Source organism: Carcharodon carcharias, chromosome 5 (assembly GCF_017639515.1).
Source record: "Carcharodon carcharias isolate sCarCar2 chromosome 5, sCarCar2.pri, whole genome shotgun sequence".
Lineage (NCBI taxonomy): Eukaryota > Metazoa > Chordata > Chondrichthyes > Lamniformes > Lamnidae > Carcharodon > Carcharodon carcharias.
In genome coordinates, this window is record NC_054471.1 from 172,911,543 (window position 1) to 172,931,009 (window position 19,467).

At 40.6% G+C, this 19,467-nt stretch overlaps 1 protein-coding gene across 2 annotated transcripts in view; it reads right to left on the minus strand.

The window, feature by feature from the left end:
• Window positions 1–19,467, minus strand: part of rock2a (rho-associated, coiled-coil containing protein kinase 2a) — a 239,694-nt gene that overhangs the window by 47,758 nt on the left and 172,469 nt on the right. For both annotated transcript variants that reach the window (XM_041187906.1, XM_041187907.1), the window contains exons 18-23: window positions 12,883–13,043; window positions 12,019–12,203; window positions 9,357–9,426; window positions 5,323–5,426; window positions 4,708–4,894; window positions 2,335–2,428 (exon numbers count right to left, since the gene is read on the minus strand). In XM_041187906.1, coding sequence (XP_041043840.1) covers window positions 2,335–2,428; window positions 4,708–4,894; window positions 5,323–5,426; window positions 9,357–9,426; window positions 12,019–12,203; window positions 12,883–13,043 — 801 coding nt within the window. The remainder of the gene's footprint in view (window positions 1–2,334; window positions 2,429–4,707; window positions 4,895–5,322; window positions 5,427–9,356; window positions 9,427–12,018; window positions 12,204–12,882; window positions 13,044–19,467) is intronic.

The window sequence follows — 19,467 nt, forward strand, 5'->3', positions numbered from 1 at the left end:
GATTTTAGATTGATGAGTTTTGCAGCAGACCTTCATCGATTTATTTGGTACAAAATAGCAAGCTAAATCAGGACAGTTGATGGATCAGTTGTTGCGTAGACAAACAAGATATGAGACTTTAATTTGGCAGGAGGATTTCAAAATGACTTCTGTAGAACAGATTCTACACATCTCATCAAATATTTTGATATAAAAATGGTTTGCAGCAACATGAAATATATGCATTGCAACTTGAGAAATAAAATACTTCAAATTGAGATGGTATACTTCAACTGCACCTCTTTACAAATGTTTTCCATGCAGCTACAAGGAGCTATAAACAACATATATTTATGTAGCACCTTTAACATAATTAAAACGTCCCCAAGGCATCTCACACTAGCTTTATCAAACAAAATTTGATACCAAGCAACACCAACCCAGCAGTTGACAAAAATGTGATCAGAGGGGTAGGATTTAAGAAGTGTCTGAAAGCAGGAAGAGAGATTTAAGGAGGGAATTCCAGAGCTTTGGTAGCTGAAGGTATAGATGCAAATGATGGAGCATTTAAAATTGGAATTACTCAAGAGGCCAGAATTGGAGCAGTGCAGATATATCAGATTTGTAGGAGGAGATTACAGAGACGGAGAAGGGTGAGGTCACCCAAGAATTTGAAAATAAGGATAAGAATTTTAAAATTGAGGTGTTGCTTAACCAGGAGACAATATAGGTCAGCAAGCACAGGGCTATGGGTGAACAGGACTTGGTGCAAGTTAGGACATGAACAGCAGAGTTTTGGATGGCCTCAAGTTTAGAGGGTAGAACCTGGGAGGTTGGACAGGAGCCTGTTGGAATCATCTAATCAAGGCATGAGTGAGTGTTTCAGCAGCAGGTGAGCTGAAGCAGGGACAGGGTCAAGGGCAGGTGACATTACAGAGATGAAGATAAGTGGTCATAGTAATTGCACAGGTATAATAATTGCACATGGTGATGTATGACACCAAGGTTGCAAAAAGTCTAGTTCAACCTCAGACAGTTACCTGGTAAAGTGATGGAATTGATGGTTCAGAACAGAATTTGTGGAAACAGTTAAAGACAAGGCTGCTTCCTAACGCTTACTTGAAAGAAATGACTGTTCATCTAGTACTGGATGTCGGACAAGCAGACAGATGTCTAATTTAAAGACACTGATGGAGTTCAGAGGGGTGGTAGAGATATAAAGCTGGTGCCCTCAGCATATAGACAGAAATAGACGCTGCCATTTTGAATGATATTGCCAAGGGCATGTAGCTGGGAAATAGGAGGGGGCCAAGGATAGATCGTTGGCGGACACCAGAGCTTGTGGATAAAAATGCCATTGCAAACGAGCCTTAGGCTACAACTATACAGATAAGAATTGAACAGGACGAGTGCAGTCGAACTCTGCTGGACAACGGTGCAGAGGTGTGGATTTAAGGAGTTTGATTTAGATTATAAGTAGCTGAGTTCATTATAATTGCAATCTTTACTCTTAAACATAACATGCTATTTAAAGTAGTGTGTTGTTATTAGGATTAATGTTCTTTGAGATTGGTGCAGTAAAATTCATTTGTTTTAAACTGTGAACATTGTGGCTTCATTCTTTTAGTAAATACTTGGGGTTTTGGATTCAAAAAAAGTAAACATGTGACTGGTGTCTACCAAGATCATAACAGTGTGTATTTCAAGACACTATCAGAATCAAGCCCAGCTAGGGCTGCATAAAAATTTTGCTACACTGTTTAGAAAATGGATTAACTTTCTGACATCGAGAACCATTACTGCCTCTCAATGAAACTGCCTCTTTTGTTCATATAAGTGACTACATTTCAAAAAGTAAATGGTTGGTTGTAAGGTACTTTAGGATGTTGGTTTTTTTTTATTCGTTCATCAGATGCTGGCTAGGCCAGCATTTATTGCCCATTCCTAATTGCCCTTGTTCAGAGGTCAGTTAAGAGTCAACCACATTGCTTTGAGTCTTGAGTCACATGTAGGCCAGACCAGGTAAAGATGGCAAATTTCCTTCCCTTAAGGACATTAGTGAACCAGATGGGTTTTAATGGTAATCAGCAATGGTTTTGTGATCATCATCAGACTTTTAATTCCAGAGTTTTATTGAATTCAAATTTCCTCAACTGCTGTGGTAGAATTCGAACTCGGATCTCCAGAGCATTACCCTGGGTCTCTGGAATTCTACTCCAGTGACAAATACCACTTTGCCACTGCTAGACAATTATAAGTCAATGTCAAATTGAACAGTTCACCGAAAACTGGGTTGAGAGTGTACAAAGGAACTGACACATCTATGTCTGATTTTGGAATTTAGTTTGTACTCACGGTCCTGAAGATCCTTCATTTTATTGTTCAGTTCCTCCTTCTCACTTGCAAGATTTGCTACATCAGCAGTCAGCATTCTATTCGTCTCCTCCAGCTAAATAGCAAATTAAAACATTTAAATTAAAACTATCGAAATAATACAAAAATGCATAATTTTCTTAAACTAGGCATATCATGGTTGTTGTATAATAGTTCCAATGTGCACATGCTAGCAGTTTCAGATTTATCAGACTTGTGCACAATGAAATTTTGCTTCATCAAATGGAAGAAAATCTTGTTGCAGGCTCCTTGAAGCCTCTCCAAAGAAAACAATTGTGATGCAACTTTTCTTTAAATACTAATCGGTGTTACATTTCTGACGTTGAGAAATTTTTCTCGTATTTTGAAATAAAATGGTACCGCATTATTTTCTAGCGAAAGCCAGAGTTCTTCCCAATTCTGCAGAGTGGCTAGAATTTTGGATTGTGGCTAGAATTTTGGATCGTGGCTATATTGAGAGTCACTTTGCTCTTTATTCACCCAGACTTTCAGTACAGTGTGATAAGTAATATTAAAAGCAAAATAATTGTAAGATCTGTACCCTTACAATCTGTACCCTCGGTGCTCTAAAACTTCAGCAAATATTATTTCCCTTACCAAACTACCTGTTCAGGTTTTCACTTCCATTCAGAGCCACTTCAATTCCACAAAATATATGTGGAAACTAGTGTGTCCATCTAATCAAAATTCTGATTTATGTGTGATTACAGCAAAGGAGTATTCTTAAACCCCAAAGATTGTGGGTTTGTGTCAGATGGGAAGGTAAAATGTAGAAATTTTCAAACACAAACCCAAGCCACCTTGAATCCACCTACTTCCAGTTCTAACTGAGGCAAGATGGGTTGGGGTTGCAATGGTGTGAAAAGGGGTGACAGCAAGCAACATGCTCCCAGGAGGTGGGTCACTCAATCCAATATTTTCATGAGGCTTTGGGGCTGGGTTTCCCAGACTTTTGGAAACCTGGCAGGAGAAGGGATGGGCAGATGAGGAATAAGAATGGCTGTGTGGAACAGGTAACTGCTTTTACAGCACTGCTTGTGGGTCAGAAGGAGCAGGAATGTTCCCACCCTTGCCCACCAAGCCATCTTGATAAGCCCCCCTAGTGACAGGGATCCACACTCCTCAAACATGTCCTTCCAAAACTCCAAAGTTCTCTTGATATCCACCAAGGCATAGCATTTACTTCAGGGACTGCAACCTCCTTAATACTGCGCCCCACTTCCAACTTCTATAGCCCATCCCGTGCACTCCTGCAATTTTCTCCCAAAGAGGCACCTTCTTTCATCTCTTCTCCTCCACTGATCTCTTCAAACCCCATCAATACCTCCTCTGCCCAACAACTAGGCTCCACTCAACCTCTAGTCTCTCAGGGCACCACATCTCTCGGACTAGTCGGTTGTGGCAAGGATACTATTCCCAAAATTCTTGTAAGTAGGGCCAAAATACCTTATGACTACTTTATGGTACCTATCAATTACAAGTACAAGATGCACCCAATTTTTGAATACATATAAAGGACTGAGCAGGTGCGCTGCACAAAAAACACATTTCAGGACCGCCATTTGTGAATAATGGAAAAACTTTTCCCCCCATTGGGGGGGGGTTGTGCGGGATGGGCACGAACCCGATCGGCACCCCCGATTGGGGCCGCGCCGTGATTTTACGTGGGCAGGCCAATTAAAGCCCGCCCAACGTGAGACTCGCCCGGAAGCGCTGAATGCTACGTGAGTGGGGGGGCGGGGCAGGATTCCCTGAGTCGGGGCATGCATGCGAAAGAGTGCAGAAATCTCCTTGAGGCATAGAGGTGCCTCAGGGAGAACAGTTTGATATTTAAAAACTGAAATAAAGTAATTAAAAACTTTTAAAACATGCCCCCACATGTGACAGTGTCACATGAGCTGGTACATGTCAAAGAATTATTTTAAAAATTTTTATTGAATTTTAAAACACTTCATGAAACCTCATTCCACCCATGGTTGAGGTTTCATGAAAAATACGAAGGCCGCCTGGGCTCTTCACCTGCTTGCCAACCTTAAGGTTTGAAAGGCAGCTCATTTAATTGCTTAAATTAGTTTTTAACAGGCTTTAATAGGCCTTTGACAGTTTGGCGGGCACGCAGCCAACTCGGCTGTGCGCCCGCCGAACTGGAAATCTAAATGACGTGCAGTGACGTCGGGATGCCCACCTGATGTCACCACGCGTCATTTTATGCACCGGTAAGTGGGCTCCACCTCTGCTTGCCGACCGGAAAATTCAGCCCATGTTTCAATTCTCCTGTTCACAACTTTTGACTATTTTGCATGATAAGAATTAAACTAGTAAAGCTTTACTCACAGATGCAATTGTCGCATCCTTTTCAGCCAGCTCCTGCTTGTGCCTTGCCATCATCTCTTTGATTTCTAGTTCCTTCATAATCTTTTCTTTCTCCAGGTCAGAATACTGTTCCTCTGCAATTGAGCGTGCAAGCTGTTCTGAGTCTGCCTTTGTTAGTGTAATCTCAAGTTGTGCTGCCAAAGAATCTCTGCAGATAATGAAAAACAGTTTAATCAGCACATTTCTTTCTGAGTGTGATGCACACACAAAGCTACAACACATCACAATTAGACATTCATTCTTAGAACTCAGAACATGAATTCAGTAAACAAGATTGGTCAGTATTGACTATATAATGACTAGGCTTCCACTTCTATAGATGAACAATCCTCCTTTCTCAAGATATAAATTCAGTTCATATTGAATACATTTTATTTCCTGGATCATTCTACCCAACTGTGTGATACATATATAATAAATACATTACCTGGAAATTCAGTGCTTTACGTTTTGAATTCTTTCTATTGAAGATTGAGAAATACAAAAACACTAAAAGTTCAATGAAGGTACACTTTGGATTATGTTTCAAACATAAGACAAGATTGTTCTAAGGTTATCAGTGAACTGAATTCCCACCTTTCATCCTGCAGCTCCTGCATTTTTTGCTGCAAATCTTTACAAAGTTTGCTTTTCTCCTCACACTCTTCCTTCAGCTCCCTTACTTGAGTCTTGTACAAAGTCTGTAGAATTTAAAAGCAGAAAATAACATAAGACACGAACTATAATTATATCGTTGCTGGGTCAAAAACCAGGGACTCCATTCCTAACAGCGTTGTGGGTATACCTATATCACTTGAACTTCAGTGGTTCAAGGAGGCAACTCACCACCACCTTTACAAGGACAATTAGGAACAGGCAACAAATACTGTGGCTTTGTCCATGAAAGAATACAAAGAATAATTTACAAGTAAAAGTAAACCAGTATTTTACATTCTTAAATAACTGCATATCTGTTGTTACACAAGAAAAGTACTACAAAGGTTTAATTTGATCTACATGCTTACTAGAATTCGGCTTGAACCATCATCTAATTCTTCATTTATAATTTGTCTCTTCCCTTTCTAGCATAGCATTATTTCAAACTTTGAGACTTTGACAAACAAAATCCCCCACCTCTAATTCTGGTATTTTTCTTTGAATTAGATACAACTGGAATTTAGAAGCCCATTCTCTTCTGATATTTGTTTCCTCTTTCATTGGTCCAGAATTTCTGTAGAGTTGCAATCAAATTTGGATTGCCAATCTGCTCCTTATTACTTACCTTAGTCTGGAACTGCATATTTCTCGCCCTGACTTCCAACTTGTAGATTTGTGCAGAGTTTCTTTCAAGTTAATACTATCTGAAACTGCCGCATTTAGCCATGGATGATGCATCCTTCTCGGTGTCTTTCTTTCTCACTGGAATAAATCTTTGCTGAGTATAATTGAATATATCCTTAAAAGTCTGCCACTGCATCTCTATTGTTCTACCTTTCCACCTAGTTTCCCAGTTCACTTGAGCTAGCTCTGTTTTCATACCCTTACAATTGCATTTATTCAGGTTTAAAACACATGTTTTAGGTCTACACTTCTCCCCTTTAAACTGAAGGTGAAATTCTAGCATGTTATGATTGCTGTCACCTACAGGGTCCTTTGCCATGAGGTTATTGATTAATCCTGTCTCATTACCAGGTCTAGAATAGCCTGCTCTTTGGGTTGGCTCTAAAACATATTGCTCTAGGAAATTGTCCTGTATACACTCCATACATTTTCCAGGCTACCTTTGCCAATCTCATTCATCCAATCTACACGTAGATTAAAATCACCCATAATTATTGTTTCCTTACAAGCCCCATTTATTTATTGCTGTATACTCTGTCCTACAGTGTAACTACTGTTAGGGGGCCTATAAGCCACTCCCACAAATGACCTCTTACCGTGCCTTTTTCTTAACTCTAACCAAACTGATTTTACATCTTGCTCTTTTGAGCTAAGGTAGGAGTGGAGAAGCCTCAGCCCTTGCAATTGTCCAATAGGTCTGAGGTTCTTGTAGCATGTGGGGATGAAAGTGGGGGCTGCAGGGTGGATGAACTTACTGATCATGGCACCGTTGTACAGGAAAGCATTCAAGTGGAAGGAGTTAACAGAAATGTAGTGGTAGTAGGGGACATTATAGTCAGGGGATTGACAGTTCTATGCAGAGTATGGCAGGGAGAGACAGGGTACAAACTTGGTGCACCAGCACATAAGGCCAGAGATTGCAAAGATGGTAAAAAAGAGAGTTAAAGACCCTGTGGCTGAATGTGTGCAGCATCTGTAACAAAATGGATTATTTTTTAGCAGAGATAGAAATAAACATGCATGACCTGGTAGCCATCACAGAGACATGGTTGCAGGGTGACCAGGAATACTGAAGGGTAATTGAAATTTAGAAAAGATAGGAAGCTAGGAAAAAGTGGTGGGGCAGCTGTCAATCAGGGGTGTCATTAGCACATAGTGAGAGATGACCTTAGCTCAAAAACGCAAGTTTTTAAGCCACGCATTCATCTCTCCAATCTTATTTACCCTACACCAATTTGCACATGGCTCAGGTAGTAATACAGAGATTATTACCTTTGAGGTTCTACTTTTTAATTTTTCCCCTAGTTGCTCAGAATACCCAAGGAGAGTCTCTTTCCTAGTCCAACATCATTGGTACCAACATGGACCACAACAACTGGATCCGCCTCCTCCTCCTGCAAGTTCCTCTCCAACACTGAGCAGATGTCCTGAACCCTGGCACCTGGCAGGCAACACAGCCTTCTGGACTCTCGCTCTCAGCTGCATAGAACTGTGTCAATTCCCCTGACTATACTGCCCCTCTGCTACCACTACATTCTTATTAATTCCCTCCCCTTAAATGGCTTCCTGTACCACATTGCCGTGATCAGTTAGCTCATCCACCCTGCACCCCAACTTTCGTCCCCACAAGCTGTAAGAACCTCAAACCTATTGGACAATTGCAAGGGCTGAGGCTCCTCCACTCCCATCTTCTCATTCCCCTTACCCGCCTTACTCTCACTCACATCCTCCTGTCCATGACCACTGACCAAATCAGAAGACCCCATCCTGAAGGGTGCGACCGCCTCCTGGAACAAAGTATCCAGGTAACTTTCCCCCTCCCTGATGCATTGCAGTGTCTGCAGCTTGGCCTCCAGCTCAATGACCGAGCCAAAGCTACTCCAGCCGCAGACACTTACTGCGGATATCTTTGCCTTGAATCACACTGGTATCCAGGACTCCCACATACTGCAGTCGCAACACATCACCCATCCTGCCATCTGTATTATGTGCTAATTAATTATTATTTTCTTAGTTCATTTATAATTAATAAACCCTACTACACCCAATGAACTTTGCTATTGCTAGATAAATGATAAAATACTCACCACTTACCTGTTTCCCTCCTCCCTCACTGCACTGAATTCCTTCACTTACCAAATTTCCAAGCTCATGCTCTGATTAGCTGCACTTCTTTATCGTTTATTATATAAATTTGAAGTTGTTCAAGGGGAGGGTATAGTTTAACTTCAAAATTTGCTTACAATTTCAAAACATTTAGGAATAAGATAAATTCAAAAATTCATTTTCATTCTTTATCTAATTGGTCATGCATATTTTCAGGCACAAAATGGTGTCACAGTAATAATTGTATAGTCACATACACACACCACTGAAATTGCGCTATAGCTTTAATTTGGTTGCTTATTTACTCATTTCCAATTTAATTTGTATCCAAACTTTTAGGGCAGAATTTTACGAGTTGACAAGCGGGGGTGGGGCCCACTTACCCGCGTGTAAAATGACGCGCAGTGATGTCGAGGGAAATTCCCGACGTCACCGCGCCCGATTTAAATTTTCAGGAAGGCGGGAGTGCAGCAAAATCAGCTACGGGCCCGCTGACCTGTCAATGGCCAATTGAGGCCATTGACAGGGTCAATTAAGTAACTAAAGGACCTGCCCATCCAACAGGCCAGGAGCCCCAGTGGAAAGTAGAAAAAACATGAAACTTCATCCACGGGTGGGATGAGGTTTCATGTAGGCTTTATAAAATTTTAATCAAGTGGTTGTAAAAATTATGGACATGTCACATGAGGAGACATGTAAGAGAAATTTTTTTTTTCTATTTTTAATATTTTTGAAAGTAGAGGTGATCTCCCTGAGGCAGCCCTTAGCGTCAGGGAGATGAATGTGCTTTTTCGTGCGCATGCACGAAAAAGCGCACTCTCAATTTTGGGATCCCCCCCCCAACCCCCACATAGCGCTACCCAGTGGACATCATGCCAGGCGGGCCTTAATTGACCCGCCCACGTAAAATGGCATTGCGCCTCCAATCAGGGGTGCCGATCAGAAGTGTGCCCCGCCCATCAACTTCCCCCCCAAGACGGGAAGAAAATTCAGCCCTTAAATCTTTCTGCTCGGACAACGGACACAGCTGTTCTTCTTTTGTTAGGCCAATTGCAAAAATAGTGGTATCTTCATCTGTACCTTTGCATTTATTATTTATACTTTTAAAAGTGGACACTGTAAATCATCCAATATTTAATTGTATCAAGCTTTCCTCACTGTGAACTCAAAAGTGGAGAACATACTGAAAAATACTGTTCTGCCTCCAGCTGGTCCTGAAGCTCTTTCATCTGACCATCAGCATCCTGGCGCTCTCTGCAGTAATGGACAAAATTCAAAAAGAGAAATATTATTTTACAAATTGAAGAATTACAAAACTCTAATTATATCATACTTGTAAACTTTAGAGGCAATTTAAAAAACACACTGTAGCTTAAGTTACAAAATAATCCATTAATTTTCTTTGCTTTCTGGAGCATAGGCCTTGATTCTTTTTTTAAAAGCCAAGTACACTTTTAGTGCATTAACACTGTAAAGAACGTTTTTTCCAGCAGGCAACCAACTGAGTTTCCCCCCGCACTTCCCTAAAAAAATGCCCCCTTCTTTTCCTGCCAGAAAATAAAAATAGAAAATGTAGGTTCAATCATTGTACAATGTGTTCATGAGGTATTTGCAGGAGATTAAACATATGAGAGTCAGCATCTCAATTAAAGTTTGGCAACCAGGCATTTAATTTTGACATTGATGCACAGCATTTACGTAAACACCAAAGCTTTAAAGGTTTTCACCAACATGTAATTGTGATCAGAATGTATGCTCACTGGAAGGATGAAGGTAGTATATTTAGAGTACAGGCCTGCTTTCCACTCAGAGTAAGTTTTATTTTTAAACAGAAAACTAGAGCCTCCCAGGTAGAAAATATTTACAACTCAGCTGTAAAAGAAATATAAATTGTGCAAAACAGGGTTAGCTACAAGGGTAATTAAGGGATAGGATGGACAGGACCTCTGTTGGTGGAGTTAAACTTTTAAGCAAACAATATTATCCATAGTGGGTAAACTAATATCCTTCCCCATTTGTTTAATCTCTGCATATATTAGACGTAATTATGGCATTAATGCTACATTGACCTTCTGGTTTTCAAGTTTCATTTCCTCATGTCCAGATTCAAGTATTCAAAAGTTGTCAAATTAGCTCCAAGCAAATACATGTCAGAATTAGATCTTTCACAAGGTCTAATTAACTCGACTAAGCAAGGCAACAATTATCAAGGATCTATAAATGATTCAAGCTCAAGCAGTTGACCTGACTGCTCTGCAAACTGAAATGGAACAAAAATTTGAATGTGCAGCATCAATTAAGTTTGTACAAGAATGACAAAGGTGCAACTGCAAAAAGTAGCACAAGGTGGAAAAATTGAAATTTGGAGTCTATATAAGCAATTTTATGAAGAAAAGTAGAAGAGAGAAACTGTTAATTGAAGAATGATTTAGTACAAAAGAAAAAAAATCCTTTTGTCTTTTGGTGTTTAGATTTTTTAAGCACTCTCACGGTTGTTTCCTAACTCTGTGTACCTTCAAGAATGTCAACCCTCCCCTTGAGAACACGATTAACCCAGATATTGCAACTGGCTAAACCAAGAATCCCGGTTAACTCACTATCATAAAAAAAACCCATCAGGTTTACTAATGTACTTTAGGAAAGCATATCTGCCATCCTTATTTGGTCTAGCCTACATGCAATTCCAGAGACACTTCATACTTCTCAGTTAAGTCACTGGAAGCAGAAAAGATCTTAATTGAAGTTGAAAATATGATCCAATTTGATTATACTAATGATGAACAAATGAATAATCTAAAATTATCATATAGTTAATACAGTTAGAGTGCATCTCCCACAACAGACAAAATAAAAAGTACAACTCTAAAAACTAATTAAATTGGCTCACTGATGCAAATTGGCAAGAGACTGAAACAAAATTAGCTAAAGGCAGATGCCCAAAAGTAGAGTTATTTAATTGGGGGAGCTGATGAATGTAAATCCAACAATGTCACTTAATTGAAAATTTCTTTCAGTAGCATCCAAATAGTATGTTCTAAATAAATGGATGGTAAAGAATTAAAAGTTCAGTGATTGAGAAAATAACTCACATTCAAGTTCCGAATTGTTTACACACAATTGCTTCATTGGTTCCAAACTAACTGTTCATAAAGAACCCCAAAAGATGACAGGAAATAAGTCAGAACACAACACTTTTAGTGTGATTTAAACAAATACTTGAGTGGATTGAAGGAATATATTTTTAAGGAAACAAAATGTGCACTTAGAAAATTTGACAAAATTCCTATGAAGCATTTTGGTTTAAGAGTAAACAAGTCAGTTTCATAGCTTCTATATGGTCATACTTCCTACTCTGTCATTTCAAGAATGAAGTAATTGCACTGCTTACTGACAACTTTGGTAGAATATTATGAGTCACCAAAAAAATGGACAACTTTTCAAAAAAAAAAAGCTGCAAGTAGCCTGTCTGTATTGCATTTGTATCACCACTCAGATGAGCTAAGCAAACAACATTCTAGCCTATCTAGCCCATTTTTCTAGCAGTGCAGGCAAAAGTGACAGATTCAATTAGTGCACTCATCATCACAAATCCAGAGGTTAAAGGACAGACTGGTAATGTCTAATATTAGCCAGTGACAGGATAGAACTGATAATGCCTTACAGATGTAGTTTGTTGATTTGCATCGTACGTAGTAGCGGCATTTGACAGTTACTGTTGTGCAACTCAAACCTGATAAATTGGGAGCTTTAAAGCTTGATACAATGCTGGCTTTCCTATCACAAGTATTTGCTATTTACACGGAATATGTAGAGAGAAAAAATTATAAAGTTGAAGGTAAAACATACTTTCGTAGCTCTCCTATCTGCTTTTCCAGGCTCAGTTTAGTCTCCACCAAGTGATTTATCTCTTGTTTCAGCTGTTTCTCTGACATTTTCAGTGAATTGACCTGTTGTGTCTGCATCTTCAAGTCATTCTGAGTTAAACTACGTTTTTGCGTCTCCTGTTCTATCTTCAATGTTAAGTTTTTAACCTGCAAAAGAAAATGTTGTCATACATTTAATATTGCACTTGTACAATCTACATGAGTGCAAAGCAATAATTTATGATTTCCACTCCTTTCAAAACATGCTGTGGATGAATTAGTTGGTGTTCAGCAGAATCGCACCAGTTACTTATATGGCAGAATCAAAGCAGACAGAGCATAGTGGTAAGGTTACTGGATGAATAATCCAAAGGTCCACGCTAATGGTCTGGTGACATGGGTTCAAATCACAACACAGAAGAAATTAAATTTAATTACGCAATATTGAATTAAAAACTAGTTCATGACCCTGAAACTAACCGTAATAAAAAAAACCATCAGGTTCACTAATGTCCTTTAGGAACGCAAATCTACCATCCTTATTAGGTCAGAATTGTAGGTATACCTACACCACATGGACTGCAGCAGTTCTAGAAGGTGCTCACCACCACCTTCTCAAGGGCAATTAAGGATGAGCAACAAATTCTGGCCTTGCCAGGGATGCTCAAATATCAGAAAATAACAAAAGAAAATTAAAAAATAAATAAAAGTTCTCAAAATATTTACACAAAATTGATCATAAAGTGAGCAACTCTGTGCACACTGTGATTCCGGTAGAGATGTATAGTTTCAGTTAAACAAATCAAATCATTTCCATTGTTAAGTACCTTTGCATAGTGACACGTACCTCCTCAGTTAATTTCTCCTTTTGCCTAAGCAATTCTTCTATTTTTTGCTGTGCTTGTTTATTATCACAATCCAACATTGAACGCTGCTTTTCAGCTTCCAGTAGACGGTTTTCAACTTTTTGCTTTGAACTTCTCTCTTCCTGCAGCTTCTTCTCCATCTCTGTTAGAAAAGCAATGTCAAAGTCATTATAACAAGTTAAACCCATGCAGTGGTAGGGCACAGGCTCTGACAAAAAAAAAAATACCCTGTACAAAAAAAGTTCCAAGTTTTCAGCAAGGCTGTCCTCTCATGGTGCAGGATGGGCAGCATCACATATAATTTAAAATCATAATATTAAAAAAAACACAGTAACAGCTTCTACAAGTATACAAAAAGGAACAGAGTTGCTAAAGTAAGCATGGATCCATTAGAGGATGTGACTGGAGAATTAATAAAGGAAAATAAGGAAATTGCAGAGACTTTGAACAAGTATTTTGTATCTATCTTCACAGTAGAAGACACAAAAGCATCCCAAGAATCGTCGAAAATCAAGAGGCAAAAGGGAGGGAGGAACTTAAAGCATCACGATCACTGGGGAAAAAGTGCTGGGAAAATTAATGGAACAAATGGCTGACAAGCTCGCTGGACCTGAAGGCTTGCATCCTAAGGTCTCAAAAGAAGCGGCAGCAGAGATAGTGGATGCATTGGTGGTAATCCTCCAAAATGCCCTAAATTCTGAAAAACTGCATGTAGATTGAAAAACTATAAATGTAATACCTCAATTCAAGGAGGGAGACAAAAAGCGGGAAACTATAGACCAGTTAGTCTAACATCCGTCATTGGGTAAATAGTGGAATCCATTATTAAGGAATCAGCAGGAAATTTAGAAAACACTTGGAAAATCATAATACAATCAGGCAGAGCCTGAAAGGGGAATTGTGTTTGACAAATTTATTAGAATTCTTTGAGGATATAACAAGTAGGGTGGATAAAGGGGAACCAGTAGATGTAGTGCATTTGGATTTCTAAATGGAATTGGATAAGGTGCCGTAAAAAAAGATTAGCATACGAAAATTTATGGTGTGATTGGGGTGTTGGTGATATTAACATAGTTAAGAGGGTTGACTAACAGGAAAGAGAGAGTCGGGATTATTTGGTCACTTTCAGGTTGGCAAACAGCAACTATAGGAGTGCCATAGGGATTAGTGCTGGGGCCTCAACTATTTACAATCTATATTAATATCCTGGATGAAAGGACTGACTGTATTGTAGCCAAGTTTGCTTGCGACACAAATAGATAGGAAAGCAAATTGTGAGGAGGGTACAAAAAGTCTCCAAAGGGATATAGATTGGTTAAGTGGTGGGAAAAATTTAGCAGGTGGAGTATAATGTGGGAAAATGTGAGATTGTCCTCTTTGGCAGGTAGAAAAGAAAAGCAGAATATTATTTAAATGGAGAGAATCCACAGAACTCTATGTTAGAGGGATCTGGATGTCCTTGTAAATAAATTGCAAAAAGTGAGCATGCAGGAACAGCCAGTAATTAGGAAGGCAAATGGAATGTTGGTACTTATTGCAAGGGGAAGGAGTATAAAAGTAGGTAAGTCTTGCTACAATTGTATAGGGCATTGGCAAGACCGCACCTAGAGTAGTGTGCAGTTTTGGTCACCTTACTTGAGGGACATACTTGCATTGGAAGCAGTTCAGAGAAGGCTCACTGGGCTGATTCCTGGGATGAAGGGATTGTCTTAAGAGGGAAAGTTGAGCAGGTTAGGCCTCGACTCACTGAAGTTGAGAAGAATGAGAGGTGATTTTATTGCAACATAAGATTCTGAGGGGGGTTAACAGGGTTAATGCTGAGAGGATATTTCCCCTCATGAAGGGGATTTGATCTAGGGGAGCAGAGTCTGAAAGTCATGAGTCTCCCACTTAAGACTTCGATAAGGAGAAATTTCTTCTGAGGGTTGTTATTCTTTGGAATTCTCTTCCACAGAGAGCAGTGGAAGCTGGGTCAATGGATATATTCAAGGTGGAGCTGGGCAGATTTTTGATTAACAGGGGAGTCAAGGTTTATGTGGGGCAGGCAGGAAAGTGGAGTTAAGACCACAATCCGATCAGCCATGATCTTACTGAATGCCAGAGCAGACTCATGGGGCCAAATGGCCTACTCTTGATCTTATTTCTTATGATTTTCAAAGCAAAGAGGAAAGCGATCAAGTCAACTTACACTGGCTGGCTTAAGAATAAAATTGGTGAAAAAAGTGAGAACAGAATTTCTGGTTTCCTTCTGAGTGGGAGCTGGTGTGTGACATGTGCCTTGAAGGACATAAAGAAGAAAAAAATCTCTTGCAAGATGTATATGAGGCCAAAGTACAAATGGAATGTTGCAATTACTATAACAAAAGCTTTTCAACTATTTTTGAAAAATCATGACATTACATTTTGTTGCTACAGTCACTGAAAACTTTCAAGCTTGCATAAAAAGTTTAAAAGAGAATCAAATCACATAATTCATATCGTATTAAAATAGTGCAATAATCTTGTGAATCTATAGATTCCATTTTTGTTTTGTGCCAAAGGTTGCCTACTATGGTATAATCTTCCTCATTATTCCTGTAAATTCAAATTCTGATCTGCAACAATATTTCCTGTTGTCTGGCTTAGGGAGGAATGAGGCAGAAGTGCAGGGTGGAGAGGGTGTGCTCGGGAAAGGTAATGTGAAAAATTTAGCATAACATACACCATTGTCATCAGTGATTTCCCCCATTCTGACATTAGTCAATCCTTGCCCTGGATTTATCTTTACTCACTCAGTTGGGAACAGAACATGAAGACCTCCAAAAACATAGCAAGAACACAAAACCAGAAATAGATCGCTTCAAGACAGAAAGGGATGCAGACAAAGACATAGCAAAGCATGCTAGAAACCAGGGAAGGCCACCCTGAACATGAGCAAGTCTGAAGGATCAAGGCATAATCAAAAGACTTATTTTGACTTTTCCAGTCATGGTGATAATGCTTGCAAAGGATGTACATCCATCCAAGAATTTTAACTTAGCTTGATGAAGTCTTACAAAATAATGCAATAGGAGCATAGGATTTAGGAGCAGCAGGCTAGTTGGCCCTTCGAATCTGCTACACCTTTCATTAAGATCTTAGCTGATTGGCTGTGGTCTCAACTCCACTTTCCTGTCTGCCCCCCGTAATCCCCGACTCCCTTGCCTTTCAAAAATCTCTCTAACTCAGCCTTGAATAAATTCAATGCCCAGCCTCCACTGCTTTCTGGGGAAGAGAATTTCACATACTAATGACACTCAGAAGAAATTTTCCCTCATCTCAGTCTTACAAGGGAGACTTCTTATTCTTAAACAGTGTCCCCTAGTTCTAGTCTCTCCCACAAGTGGAGACATCCACCCAGTATCAAATCCCCTCAGGATCTTATACGTTCCAGTAAGATCAACTTTCATTCGTCTAAACTTCAACGATAAGATGATGCACTCCAATTTTCAGTTTGCTTGTCTTCGAGTAGCTGGCTTACCTTATTTGTTTCTTTGAGATGAGCAAAATGCCTAATTGAGCAAAAATTGCCCTATATAGAAACAATAGCAATTATCATGTGTAGACCATCAGTTTGGACTTTCAATTGGGCAATACTAAGACAATTCATTCACCATTTTGTCCAGCAATAGTCTAATTATCATTGAGATTTGAGGTCCTGTGGTGCAGAGGTAGCGTCCCTTCCTCTAGGCCAGAAGCTCCAGGTTCAAATCCTACTTCAGGGCTTGGTGGCCACAGAAGGTACGTTCATAACATGAACAAACAGATTGATTATCAGCCTGTAAATCCTTCCAGTATGTCTGATGGCAGGCAGTAAGAGTGGGAGAGTTTGCTGATCAGCCATGCTGCAGAAGGCAACAGCAAACCACTGCAAAAATTTGCCAACCAAAATCATGGACTGATCCGATGGAAGTCCATGGTCCTCGATGCCCTCTTAGGGTATGGTTGCTGAAGGAGGAGGTGGTGGTAGCCACCATGTCCTGCTGCAGCAATTTAAATGCCCAGTCTACCTTTGCCCACATTGTGGGAAGAGTAAAAATGGGGAAAAAAAATCATATTTGCCACCAGTAATATTTAACCATAGATACCCTATTTTGGAGGTGAAAAGGGAGGAATCCTTCACGACTGATGGGTGCCACAGATTCAGATGAGCAGCTCAGCATGGATAGGTGGATGAGGTGGTCACCAACATAAATGTAGAATACATGATTCAATGGAACTGGCTGCACTGTGCCAAAGTTTAATAACTTATCAAGCTGAAGGAAAGTAGGATAATCCACCATAATCTTATATTAATGCTGTGTTACTGAGCATGCTTGGCAAAATGAGTTAGGTCCACCTCACACCTAACTCAGTGTCTACAATGAATGCTTATTATACAGCAAGGTATAATTCACAGAAACAAATCTCCCTTGTAGTGCGTGACTTTTCTTGCATCTTAAATCTGTTTCTGTGAAATAAATTTTCCATATAATGTAGCTGCACAATGTAAACACACCAGGAAAGATTTCATTTACTTCAATCCTCAAAGGCACTAGTTTAGGTACATCCACCCTAGGAAACGGCAGTGTCATAGTAGAGGAGAATGGGTGAGATATGGCAGGACCAAACGACAACAGCGTGTGCCATCTGTCCATTGACCACCACACAGTCCTTATGGAGACAAAGTCCCGTCTTCACATTGAGGATACCCACCATTGTGTTCTGTGGAACTACCACTGTGGTAAATGAGATAGATTTTGAACAGATCTTGCAACTCAAGACTGGGCAACCATGAGATGCTGCAGGCCATCAGCATCAGGACTGGAGTCAGCCACAATCTGTGACCTCATGGCCCGGCATATCCCCCATTCTACCATTACCACCAAGCCAGGGGATCAACCCTGGTTCAATGAAGAGTGCAAGGGGGCTTGTCAGAAGCAGCACCAGGAATACCTAAAAATGAGATGTCAACCTGGTGAAGCAACATCACAGGGCTACTTCAGTGCCAAACAGCACAAGCAGCAAATGACAGACAGAGCCAAGCATTCCCACAACCAATGACTGAAGTCTAAGCTCTGCAGTCCTGCCACATCCAGTCGCGAATGGTGGTGGACAATTAAACAACTCACTGGAGGAGGCGGCTACACAAATATGCCCATTCTCAATGATGGGGGAGCCCAGCACATCAATACAAAGGATAAGGCTGAGACATCTGTAACAATCTTCAGCCAGAAGCACCGAGTGGATGATCCATCTCAGCCTCCTCCGGAAGACTCCAGCATCACAGATGCCAGTCTTCATCCAATTCAATTCATTCCATGTGATATCAAGGAGCGGCTGAAGGCACTGATACTGCAAAGGCTAGGTGCCCTAACAATATTCCGCCAATAGTACTGAAAGACTTATGCTCTAGAACTTGCTGGGCACCTAGCCAAGCTGTTCAAGTACAGCTACAGCACTGGCATCTGCCCAGCAATGTGGAAAATTGCCCACAAAAAGCAGGATAAATCCAACCCGGCCAATTACCACCCCATCAGTCTACTCTTGATTATCAGTAAAGTAATGGAAGGAGTCAACAACGGTGCTATCAAGTGCTTAACAATAACATGCTCACTGAAGCTCAGATAGGGTTCCGCCAGGGTACCTCAGCTCTTGGACTCATTACAGCCTTGGTTCAAACATGTACAAAAGAGCTGAACTCCAGAGGTGAGAGTGACTGCCCTTGACATCAAGGCAGCATTTGACTGAGTGTGGCATCAAGGAGCCCTAGCAAAACTGGAGTCAATGAGAATCAGGGGGAAAACACTTGGCTGGTTGGAGTCATATCTAGCACAAAGGAAGATGGTCCTGGTTGTTGGAGGTCAATCATCCCAGCTCCAGGGCACCACTGCAGCAGTACCTCAGGGTAGTGTCCTGGACCCAACCAGCTTCAGCTGCTTCATCAATAACCTTCCTTCCATCACGAGGTCTTTAGTGGGGATGTTCGCTGATGAATGCACAATGTTCAGCACCATTCGTGACCCCTCAGATGCTGAAACAGTCCATGTCCAAATGCAGCAAGACCTGGACAATATCCAGGCTTGGGCTGACAAGTGGCAAGTTGCATTCACGCCACACACGTGCCAGGCAATAACTATTCCCAAAAAGAGAGAATCTAACCTTCACCCGTCAACATTCAATGGCATTACCGTGGTTGACAACCCCACTATCAACACCCTGGGGGTCAGCATTGACCAGAAACTGAACTGGATTAGCCATATGAATACAGTAGCTACAAGAGCAGGTCAGAGGCTAGGAATCTTGTGACAAGTAACTCATCTCCTGACTCCCCAAATCCTGTCCACCAGCTACAAGGCACAAATCAAGGGTATGATGGAATGGATTTGCTTGGATGAGTGCAGCATCAACAACAGTCAAGAAGCTGACACTATCCATTTCAAAGTAGCCTGCTTGATTGGCACCCCATTCACAAACATTAACTCCCCCTCCACCACCGATACAATGGCAGCAGTGCGTACCATCTACAGGATGCACTGCAGGAACTCACCGAGGCTACTTAGACAGCA